We start from the raw sequence: 12,386 nt of genomic DNA on the forward strand, positions 1-12,386 counted from the left end.
AGCCGCAGGAGATCAAAGTCGCCATGAAGGGCCTCCCACAAAATAAGACCCCTGGGTTGGATGGGCTCCCCATTGAATTTTATGCTGCGTATGCAGAAACACTAGTACCTCAGCTAACAGCTTTGTTCCAAGAAGTATGGGATAAGGGCACCTTGCCTCTCACCACAGCGCAGGCGCTAGTTATATCGATATCGAAACCGGGAAGAGACCATGCGGACATGGCTAATTACCGCCCCCTGTCGCTATTATCAACAGAATACAAACTATTGAGTAAAGTGCTGGCCAACAGGCTATTGCCATATCTATCACGGTTAATTCACATTGAACAGACCGGGTTCTTACTGGCACGTAGCACATCACTAAATATCAGGAAACTACACTATTTGATGACGGAAGCGCCGAAGCGGTTCCCTCAAGCGGGCTGTCTTTGTTTGGACCGTAGGCAGGCATTTGATTCCATAAGGTGGGAATACATGTTTCAGGTTTTACTGAAATTTGGAATACCGGAAGGATATATGGACTGGTTGCGCCTCTTGTATAAGGCTCCGACAGCGCGCACCAGAACGGGTGGACACATATCGGGGGAATATGAAATACATAAGGGAACAAGACAGGGCTGCCCGCTCTCGCCCCTTATATTTATTCTGGCATTGGAGCCCTTGGCAATAAAAATGAGACAGGCCTTTTTGGGATGGGGAATCCCGACAGGGAACATGACATACCTTTTCTCGGCGTACGCCAATGATATTATTGTGTACATTAGAGATCTCTGGTTACCCTTAACCCCAATATTCGAATTGTATAAACAATTTGAGGAGTTGTCGGGTCTGGCCTTAAACACAGCAAAGTCCCATGCATTTTTCTTCACAGACCATGCAGATGCAGTGGAAATAGACTTCGGCTGTACCAAACTCCAGATAGTTCAGACTACATTTAAATACCTGGGGATACAGATATATAGGACAACTGAGGACATGTTGGAGGGCAACCTTAACAGAGCAATCATAGCATTAAAACCCAGTGTTGCTTTTTGGACAGCGCTGCCATTGTCTATAATGGGGAGAGTTGCAATCTCGAAAATGGTTGTTTTGCCACGATTATTGTATTATTTTACTAACCTGCCATTAATAGTGCCACAAGCCACCTTCAATTTATTGAACACTTTATTGATAGAATTAATATGGGGGAAGGGTAGGAGACGTATAAGGTTAAAAAAACTGCAGGTGGGCACCCGGGCCAGGGGGCTGGGAGTTCTGGACATCCATGTTTATTATTATGCTTGCCAACTACAATGGTTGTCATACTGGGTGGCGGGTCGTAATCTGCAAGAAATAGGGTACACTGCGACGGACATAGATAATGGAGGTCTACACGCCTTCTTATTACCAGGTCATAGAGTGCCGAGAGACCTACCTCCCTTGCTGGACACTGCACTTAAGTGCTGGAAAGCGGCGCTAAGATACACCAATGCACCCCCTGCATACACAGGCAATATTCCATTGCTGGGAATCCCTCTGGAAAGCAGCATACTCACCAAGCGCAGACTAGCACCCTGGGCGGAAGCAAGTGTCAGCACGGTGGGAGATTTATTTAGTAACGAGACACTCCTGGATCACGACGCATTCGTACATGAGACGGGTGCCCCGGCCCACTTGTACCTAACACACGCTGCACTGTTACACTATGTGAAAAAACACTGGGCACGCAGAGAAGAGAACCCGCCAGCAATGAACTAGTGAAGATGGTGCACTATATGGGAAGAGGTACACACTTGATACGTTGGTTATACAATGGCATTAGCGCCCACACGAGGATATCGCTGGAAGCACTGAAAACTGCTTGGTCGGAGGATATAGGTAGAAATATAGACAAGGAATGGACAGCCATAGTAGAACATCCCAGAAAGGTATCGAGAAACACGAAATTCAAATTTATCCAAACAATGGTATTGCATCATGCTTACTTGTCCCCGAGTAGATTGGATAGAATGTTCCCACAAACACAGGACGTCTGCACACGCTGTCAGACAGAAGGGGCAGACTTGTTACACATGATATGGGTATGTCCGATCATACAGGACTACTGGGACAAGATTAGAAGCCTAACCGGAACAGCAGCACAACACGAGATCCATGATAGTGGAAAAATGTATCCTGGCTCTGCACACACATGTCAAAATACAAGGTCCAATACCGCTTCATAGACCTTGCATTAATACTAGCCAATAGAGCCCTCACAATGCGCTGGAAGTCTAGCAAACCCCCCACTGTCTCACACTGGTATACAGAGATGATCTGATGGAGTACTGCAGAATGTGCAGCGCTGCACAGAGAAGAAGCAAGAGGGTTACGTAAAGTACCGATATCACTAGAATGGGAAGTTATGATAGAGGAGTTAAAAACAGCCGATGCAGACCAAACGGTCTGACAAGTTTCCGTACTGCGGTATACTGGGTTGCCCATGTCTTGAACTCAGGTATAATAAGTGAGAAGTTGTATGTATACATATGTGAGATGCGAGTTACTGTAACAATAACAAAGGTTCTACTGATATGTTACAGCACAGGAACTGCGATCCGAAAGTTGAGGGTGGGGGGAGTTAAGGGGGTTTAGTATTTAAATGGAGTCATTTTGTTATATAACGTAACATACGTACACAGGTTTAAAATGCGTCACTATAATGCATATGTATTGTACTTCACTGTAGGAGTTAATATGCTAATACTGCCTTTGTATATATACTTGACCAAATACTGTAACTGATACAAACGCAAGGATAATACCTAAACAATGTGATACATGTAGTATGATCCACCTAAAACCTAATAAAATCTGTTTAAAAAAAAACAAATACCAACATTAAACACATTCACTGATCAGCAAAACACCAGGTGTACAAAACGTGAATAAGCCACAAAAAAAGTTGTGAAAAATGGCACAAATAGGTTGCATTATATTACCCTGATACGCAGAATCAGTAGCCTTCCTCTTCACCTCTGCTTCCTCATCTTCAAACTTCTTCTTCCTATAAAAAAATGAAAGTAAAAAAATCACATCCTTTGGCATTATACAAGACGCTCACTGCAGCTGCTACGACAAAGACTCAGACTTAGTCTACTAAATATATATCAACATCAAACTTCACGGATTCGGTACGTGAGTGCCTCGTTGGCGAGCCCTCAGACCTTCAATTGAGAGGAGTAATATACGGCACTGGCTGAGGTGGAGAGGAAGTTTCAGTGAGAGGAAGTCGGGAGACATTCAGCGCTGGGACTGTGTTCTCTTCGATAAGCATGGGGCCGCACTCAGGATGTCAAAAGTAAGGATTTCTGGTTCTGGGCACCGGACAAATATCGTCGCTGTGAGGACTGTGAGCTCTTCTTACTTTTATGGAAAGGCCTTCCCCGAACTTTAAGTTGTTTACCGCTGTGCTGACTTTGGGATTTGATCTTATCAGGCATACCGAAAACGGACCTTTAAGAACAAGGTGACATTTTTCATATCAGCAGCACTATGCTGGAATGCATCATTTTAAGACATGGCATTTGCCTGCTCATTCCGTTTTCAGGCAATAGAACCTATTGGGTATTATTGGTGTACGGCCAGACGGGTTTGTACATATTTTTATTTTCAGCGGATATCAGTAGTGGACATGCTATATTTTAAGCTCATATTGGCGTTTTGGCAGTGAGGCTTATTTATGGCACATTCGTGTCACACTGCAAGGAAACTCAAGTCCGTGAAAAGGCATTACCAATTTGCATGCATAAAAATGTTAACGATTTACTGATGTTTGGCAGATGCAACGCTAGTCTGCACTATAATCAAATGGTGATGCCTACAGCAGTGTTATAAATGTGCTGCCCCACATTTATGTGAAATATGCAATGCAAATGTGGTTGGGCAATAACGATGTCTTTTCATGCCGCAATGTTATCAGTATTTAAGTGCCTCATTTAAGTTCCTGCCAAACGCGTAGTGTTTCCTTTATGTCGACTGTTCTGTCGCATTTTAAAAGCACCTCCCTACTAAGGTGTAGGCTGATTGAGAAAGGCTGCAAGACAGCTGAAACGCGTCTCTGATGGTTCTTTTAACTTGCTGGGTCGAGGAAGGCCCACTGCATTAAAAAGTTTGAATACTTTTAGTCTTCGTGTGCGTGCTCTTCTGTTCCCTGTGTGTGCTCTTCTATTCAATACAGGAGTGGATTATATATATATATTATACTCACTCACTGAAAAAAACCAAAGGTTAAAAGGTATGTTATAGTTAGGTGAAAATGTCACGTACAACATACCATACCATTTGTAACTAGCAAAACCACTGAAATTCACCAGTTACAATTATCTCAAGTAACTATAAATCGTACACTAAAGTACCTATAACTTGCGCCCCCTGGCATGCACAGCTTATTACTTCACATATTATATACCTCATTACATGTTTTATGACATCACGGATGACATCTCAATTTACATCATTGATGACAGTAAGGGTTGGGAGCATGCCTGGTCTATAGCTAGGATCTGTCTCTAACCGGCCATCAGCCAAACTCTGAGTGCGCACAGACTTCAGCCATGCACACAATGTTTGGTCTTTTGTGTTGGGCCTAGCCTTTGGCCAAGCCTTGCGCCTACCTCCTGCCATTAAACCAAATCCAGACTCTCATTACAATGTCTGGCTTTGTTTATGCTTTTTTAAATCTGCCTGAAACTTGCGAGTCATAATCAGAAACAAAATGTCAGTCGAATCGATCACATGAGTGATGTAGAACGTGAGCTCATAAGTAGTGCGTGATGGGGGTGCCGGTTCTAGTTAGATCAGTAAACTATAAATGGCGAATCAGTCATTTTTATTTTTGTAATATTATATGGGTGTTATTTATTCCAGTGAATGTATTTATACATACTCTACACAGTGTGTGCGTATATATATCTATATATCTATATATATCCATCGATAGATAGATAGATAGATAGATAGATAGATAGATAGATAGAAATATTAAAAAAACAAAGGTTACAGGATCTTTTTGTTGCCTGCTTCCTACCTGCCATCACTGCCTCTCCCGAGCCAGTCAGAGGGGACCACATCGCAGAAGCCAGGAGACTCGCTGCTCCAGCCCCCGGACTACATTTCCCAGCGCACCCGTGTGGCGCAAGTCCACGCGTCACAGGGAAGTTCCAGGAGGCGCTTTTAAGCACATAGGGGCTACCGCAGCGCTGGACGCGCGCAGGCGTGCCCAGGCCAAGGGCGGGTCCATTCGCGCCCGTCGAAGCAAGGAGAAGGCAGGGCAGGGCCACCCCTCTTTCATTGGGCATTCAGTGTTTCTGAGAACTTGGTTATTGGCTTCGAACTTTAATCCTAATTGTTGCCCGTTTGGTATATGTAACAATTGTTTACATTGATAACTGCTAATCATGATTACGGGTAATCGCAAGGGGAACGGGGGTACAGGAGTTGTAGGAACATTCGATGCATTCCTTATGAGGGCAGAATCTGTTCTTATTCATAAAATCGAGTTGACCCAAAGGAGACTCTCTTTAGATCCCCGTCGAGCCTCCTCTGAAGTTCCCCTAGCTGGTCCCCTGCTAATTCCAGATCTACCTGTTGAATGTATGCCACAACTGGCCTCTATGTCACCAGCAGTATCATCAGATGACCCACCTACCATAGTCAGTGTCCCCAGTCCCACTTCCTCACCCCCAGCTAAGATTTTTACTCGCCAGCAAAGGTTAACCCAGGCTAAGGAAAGGGAGGGTGCTGTTACAGCTATAGCTAAGATAAAGAAAGCGGGTGGATTGCAATTTTCTACACAACAGGCAAGCAAAGTGGCAAAAAATAGAGGGGTGGCTCGTGGTAAGAAAGGTTGCGCCCATGAGGACGCAGCTTTAAGGACATCTAGCTTAATAGATTTTACCTCACAGGAATCTTCTAGACAGGCGTTATGCGATATGGAAGATCGCATTTTAGTTACATTTAAGGAAAAATTCTTGGTAATGCTTAAATCACTATTAACTGAACTATCAGATATTGACTCTAGATAGATTAATATTGAGCAACAGTTTTCCATATCAAAAACCATTCCATCCAAAGGAACACCAAGTGACTCTATTACTTCTAATTTGCCACCAGTCCCTGTATCAAATTTCCCCCCCGTTTTTGTAGGTGCTGGTATGAATGCAGCTGCACAAGCTCCCCTGGGTTGCATGCATGTTCCACAATCAAAGGCCAGCCCCATGAGGGAACCATTTGGGGGTAAAAATAAAGGGTTGACCAGCCACAATGGTAATGATTACCTTAATCTACCTCCGGACGCAACGCCATACACCATTATACTTTCCAATGTTCCTCCCTTACTACCTGGTACAGAGGAACATTGGGCGTCACTTAGGAACAAAGCCCTTCACCTTCTAAATACCAAAACAGGGTTGGGCAGTCACCTATTCCAGGAATTCAAAATGATTCGTAGGACCCCCTGGATTGGGAAATCAACAAAAATTAGTAGTGGTGATTGTGTAGTGTTGAATTTTGGGTCGCCCGTAATAGTGAAAACAATTCTTGACAGGGCTGGAACTAGGCATTTGAGTGGGGAAGGTATTAACATTCTACCTTTGGGATTCTTTTACCAAAATGTATCTAAATTAGCAATTGGAAGGGCCGATAACAGGGTCACAACTCATGCCCATGGAATGTACGAGTATACTGTGCCGATTCTCAAAAGATATAAGCCATTTATAAATCTGGAGGATATAGACTGACTGAGTCGTCCATTTCTATATGAAAAAACCCTATCAGAAGTGGCTGAGCTAGATGAGGGTGATCAAGCACTGGGCATCATTAGAAGCCATAGTTCACCCTCTCACTAACCTAATGGGCCTATGCAGAGTGCAAATCTGAACTCCTCTGCAAGTAGCCGGGTACTCGACCATGGTATGGTCTCCACAGGCAACTTTATCACGGAAGTGGTTGATTCTCAGGGGATAGGGTGTGGTTTATGCCCTTATCTAAGAACTAAAGCTCCGATTGACGATAGCGCTGGCCTAAAACTAGCTTCTTAGAATATTGCAGGGCTTGTAAATAAAACAGCCTCCATTGAATGGTCCTCATTTATTGAGGAACAAGACATTATATTTTTCCAAGAGACATGGGCAGTGGATCATGTTTTTCGCACAGGTTATTTCAATTTTTCCAAAACTGCTGAACAGGGTGATCGGGGCAAACCCAAAAGGGGATTGATAATATGGGTCAGGCAGGATGCCCAATATAAGATAGAGGAGATATACGTCGACTCCAGGGACATTCTTATTGTCATTTTATCATATCACAGGATAGCTGCCCAGATCTTTTACTTGTTAATGTTTATTCCAGGGGCTTGCAAGGGGGGGAAGGCCTCAAATACTGTAGCCCTTCTGGATGTTTTCCTAACAACACTAAGAGGCTCGAACAATATATTAATAGCTGGAGATTTTAATTGTACATATGAATCCCTGGATTTCCAGGATATGAATTTTAGTGTAGAGGAGGACGAACAGTGGTTGATCCCTCCTTTGGATTTTCCTCCAATAAAAAAGTGGACTAGCGCAGCATTACAACTAAAAGTATTTTGCCTGGAACATGGGCTGAGAGCAGCTAACGGACGTACGAGATCAGATAAAAATGGGATGCCAACATATATAGTGGGCAACGTACTAGTCGTATAGACTATTTAATTATCAATAAGGAGTTTTGGCCTAACTTGCTAGATATGGTGGTCTACGACCGTCAAGAAAGCGATCATAACCCTCTGTTACTCTCTCTGCAGCATCTTAACCCAAAGAGTGTAGGAGGGTCGACATCATGTGTAGACTTCGTAGAAGGTCAATTGTCAAATGACACTCGACGCCTCAAATGCGCTAATGTGGTCCTTAATGTAGAGAAGGTGAACCAAATGAGTAATATGCAGCTAATGTTTTAGTCACTCTCCAGGCTGATGCTGCGCATGAGGCTTACTTAGATAGAGTTGGCCTGGCACATGAGCACCTTTTTAATGAACTTTAAAAAGAATGTATTGCTAGAAACAATAAAGTGCTTAACCCCTTGGGCGCGGCCGCGATTCTGCACCTGTGCGGCCGTTTTAATGAGTGGGCGGGTTCATGACGGCCCCCCAGCCGTCCTCAGCACACGCCCACCGTGATGCATGACGGACGGGGGCCGTCATCAGCATGGAAGGGGTTAAACCCCTGGTTCATAAGGCTGCACCTTGGTATAATTCCTCCTGTCGTTTGGCCTACAGATCCCTTGCGGCAGCAATCAGGACTAAAGACAGGGACAGTATAAGAGAGAGGAGGTCGGCATACAAGGCAGTGCAATCTCAGGACAAAAGGGATTGGGACGAAGACCAATGGGCTGATCTACTCTATGCATGCTCTAGGAGAGATATGACTGCTTTTTGGCACCTGGTGAAGTGGGGAAGTTAGCTAGGAAAGTTCCAACTAATTATGTAGAGCCAGACCAGTGGGTCCGACAAGGGACAGTTCTCCAGTGATACGGTTGCCCAAGATATTTTTGTAATGCAGTCTTCAACACCAGCACTATGTATAACCAAGAAAGAAGTGGAAAATGCCCTTCTACAGGTCCCAAAAGGTAGGGCCCCCGGGCTAGATTGCATCCCCGCAGATCTGTTCCTGCAAGATCTTGATTCCTGGGCATTGTACATTCAGCTCCTAATGAATGCAATCGCTAAGGGAGCAGCGATGCCCAGCACCTGGGCAGGAGCAGTTATTATTCCCATTTTTAAAAAAGGGGATCGTTCAACACCGGGCAATTATAGGCCAATAAGCCTGATTGATTGCATTCAAAAGGTAACGGCGAGGTTGGTGCTTGATAGAATGCAAGCTTGGATGGAGGAATGCCATATCTTTTCTGATCTTCAGGCAGGGTTCCGCCAATGCACCAGTACATTGGACCAGGTCTTAAGGTACATTCTTGTTTATTTGCGCACTGTAACCCTGGGAAAGGGCAATATTTACGCAGCCTTCGTGGACCTTAAGTCAGCTTTTTTGACTTGGTCCCGCGACCCAAGTTGTGGCACACCCTTTTAAAGTTGGGTGTGCCGCTGGATATCCTGGCGTTTGTCGTCAAATTACATACGGACAACTACGTCCAGGTTAGATGGGACACGGTGGGTAGTATCACCGATAAGTTTTCGGTTGAGAAGGGGGTGAGACAGGGGTGCGTTCTAGCGCCCACCCTCTTCTCAATATACATGAATGGGGTAGTGAAATACTTTGTGGACTTCCCCACGGATGCCCCGAGTCTAGCTGGGACCAAGATCCCATTACTAATGTTCGCGGATGAAACCCTTATTCTTTCAAAATATGAGACAATGCCTCCAACGTGCCCTCTCAAGATTTGAGAAGTTTTGTGTGGACCATGATCTTGTCGTGAATGTTGACAAAACAAAGTACATGGTCCTACAAAACGCTAACAAAGTCATTGGCGAAGTTAGAATGAAAGAAGGGGTCTTGGAACAAACAGACACATTTTCTTATTTGGTGGCAACTATCGGTAGAAAACAAAGTTGGAAATCACAAATAGACTGCCTTACTGTTACACATGCTCAACTTTCCGGGGCTTTGCACAAGGAACATAGATGTTCCTACACTAAACCCATAGCTCCCGTGCTACAGATCTATAATATCAAAATTGGCGCCTCAATCCTCTATGGGGTTGAGTTGTGGGGATATGCCAACCTGGAGACTTTGGGGAACTCCTGAGCTAGCACATTATGCCCTGGCTCTTCTAGAAGTCAGGGACTTAGATGTAAATAGGAAAATGTATGGGTTAGACATGTTAAAAATATACTCTGTGAGATGGGGATGAGCCGCTTGTGGACCGCCCCTGTAATCTTTTTTTTTGGTGTGAATTGCTAAGGTTTTTTAAATTCTATTTCCTAACTGTAACCTTTATTTTTTTTCAGATAATTTCTACGGTTGTTTAATGGTATTTTCAAACTACATCGTCCCTGTAACCTTTGTGTTTTCGGTGCATTTCTAGTTTTTTTTAAACATAAAGTAATATTTAATTACCATCTGTTAATCCAACAGCCGCTACCTGGCCTGCAGCCAGGTCCTGCGGCTAACCCCTCACATGCAAGCCAACCCCACACCATAGACGGTCTTTGGCCTTGCGAAGTAGGAGGTTGGCCGCACTGCAGTGCCTACAACCAGTGAGTCCTTCTAAGTTTCAATCAACACTGTAAGGAGGTTTATAGAGCACACTTCACATATTACCACAAAGGTGCTGCCGGGGCAAAAACTGATGTTGCCAGGTTGGCAACCTGGTACATTTGTTGTGGGACTGTGAACAGATTCAACCGTACTGGGCGCAGGTGCTGGATGAAATAGATAAGCACTTTGAAACAGAACTCCCGCGCTTCCCGGCTTATATCCTATTAGGTCTTCCTAACTCCCTGACCTACCCTTTGCATTCCCGAAGAGGCAGACAGATGGCTATCACACTGGCTGTTTTTTGGAGGTCAATTCAGTGAGGAGTGCCACAATGGTGTCATACCCCTTCACAAACCTCCAGTAGTACCCAGTCAAGCCAAGGAATGCCCTGACTAGGGTCCGGGTTGTTGGAGCTTCTCAGTACAGAACAGTCTGGATCTTGGACTGTAAAGGTTGAACTTGGCCACCACCTACAAGTTTGCCCAAGTGTACAACAGAGCCCTGCCCACCCAATCTGGCACTTGCTTGCCTTGGTAGCGAGTCCTGCATGTTGCAGAGCCTCAACGACCTTTCCAAGGTAGATCAGGTGTTCCTACCAGTTGTAACTATAGACAGCAAGATATGGTGCACTAAAAGACTCCATCCCAGCCAGGACTTTGTTCACCAGCCTTTAGAAGGTGGCAGGGGTATTCTTTAAACCGAAGGGTATCATAGTGAACTGGTAATGTCCATCTGGGGTGGAGAATGCTGCCTTCTCTTTTGCTTGTGGGGTTAGTCCAATCTGCTAATAATCTGATGTCAAATCAAAAGTACTAGAAAACGTTGCTGCCCCTAACCTGTCAATGAGCTCATCTGCTCTGGGAATGGTGTGTGCATCTGTCTTAGTGACAGCATTGAGGTCTCTGTAGTCCACACAAAACCTCAGCTCTGTTTTACCACTGTTGGAAGAAGGTTTGGAGACTAAGACCACTAAGCACGCCAAGGGACTCTCAGAGGGTTCAATCACCCCTAGTTCTAGCATGTTGCTTACATCTGCTCTGATGCTTTCGTTGACTTTGTCAGACTGTCTGTAAATTTTGTTTTTGACAGACAGGCTGTCCTCAGTGTCCACATCATGTGTACCCAAGGTTGTCTGACCAGGGGTCAAAGAAAAGAGCCCAGCATATTGCCTTAGGACGTGCCTGCAGTCAGTTGGCTGTTGGGCAGTGAGGGTGTCAGAAAAGACAACTCCCTCAACAACCCCACCTCGAGGGCTGTTGGAGAGGAGGTCAGAGAGATTCATTCTCATCTTCCTGATCTTCATCAGTGACCATTAATATGTCACATAAGCCCTGTCTTGATAAGAGTTTAAGGCGGTTCACATGGATAACCCTCTTGGGGTTTCTGGAAGTGCCAAAGCCCACCAGATTGGTGACCTCCCCTTTTCTTTCAAGGAAAGGGTAGGGCCCACTCCACTTGTCCTGGAGCGCCTTAGGTGCCACATGCTCCAATACATATACCTTCTGGCCTGGTTGGAACTCCATCAGTGCAGCCTTTTGGTCATACCATTGCATCTCAAGCACATTGCTAGCCTCAAGGTTTTTGTTGGCTTTTCCCATGTACCCAGCCACCCTGGAATGAAAGTAAAGCACATAGTCTATGTCGAGGTTGGGTTCTATGGGAGGCTTTTCCCAGCCCTCCATTACTAGGCTTAGTGACCTCTAACAGGATGGCCAAACAGAATTTCAAAGGGAATAAAGACCACTCCCTTCTGTGGCACTTCTCTGTACGCTAAGGACAGGCATGGCAAACAGACATATCATCTCCTTCGTAGTTTTTCAGGGAGACCCATGATCATACCATTCATGGTCTTGTTGAATCTCTGACCCAGATCGTTAGTTTCAGGGTGATATGGGTGGTAAACTGATACATCATCCCACACTCAGCCCACATAGCTTTTAGGTAGCCATAATTAAGTTACTGCCTCTGTATCACACCACCTCCTTAGGGAAGCCCAATCTAGTAAAAATACTTATGAGAGCGTTGGCAAATGGATGAGAAGTTACAGTCCTAAGAGGAATTGCTTCAGGTTACCTGGTGGCATGATCCACTACCACCACTATGAATCTGTTCCCTGAGGCTGTTTTGGGGTCAAAGGGACTAACCATGTCAATCCCTACCCTCTCACAGGGTGCCCCAA

At 44.9% G+C, this 12,386-nt stretch overlaps 1 protein-coding gene across 7 annotated transcripts in view; it reads right to left on the reverse strand.

Annotated features, from left to right (window-relative positions):
* The window catches only part of BRD8 (bromodomain containing 8), a 483,292-nt gene that overhangs the window by 414,228 nt on the left and 56,678 nt on the right, over positions 1 to 12,386 (reverse strand). For all 7 annotated transcript variants that reach the window (XM_086931819.1, XM_086931816.1, XM_086931815.1 and 4 more), the window contains exon 7: positions 2,960 to 3,024. In XM_086931819.1, the coding sequence (XP_086787945.1) occupies positions 2,960 to 3,024 (65 nt within the window). The remainder of the gene's footprint in view (positions 1 to 2,959; positions 3,025 to 12,386) is intronic.

Source organism: Lissotriton vulgaris, chromosome 7 (genome assembly GCF_964263255.1).
Source record: "Lissotriton vulgaris chromosome 7, aLisVul1.2, whole genome shotgun sequence".
Taxonomy (NCBI): Eukaryota; Metazoa; Chordata; class Amphibia; order Caudata; family Salamandridae; genus Lissotriton; species Lissotriton vulgaris.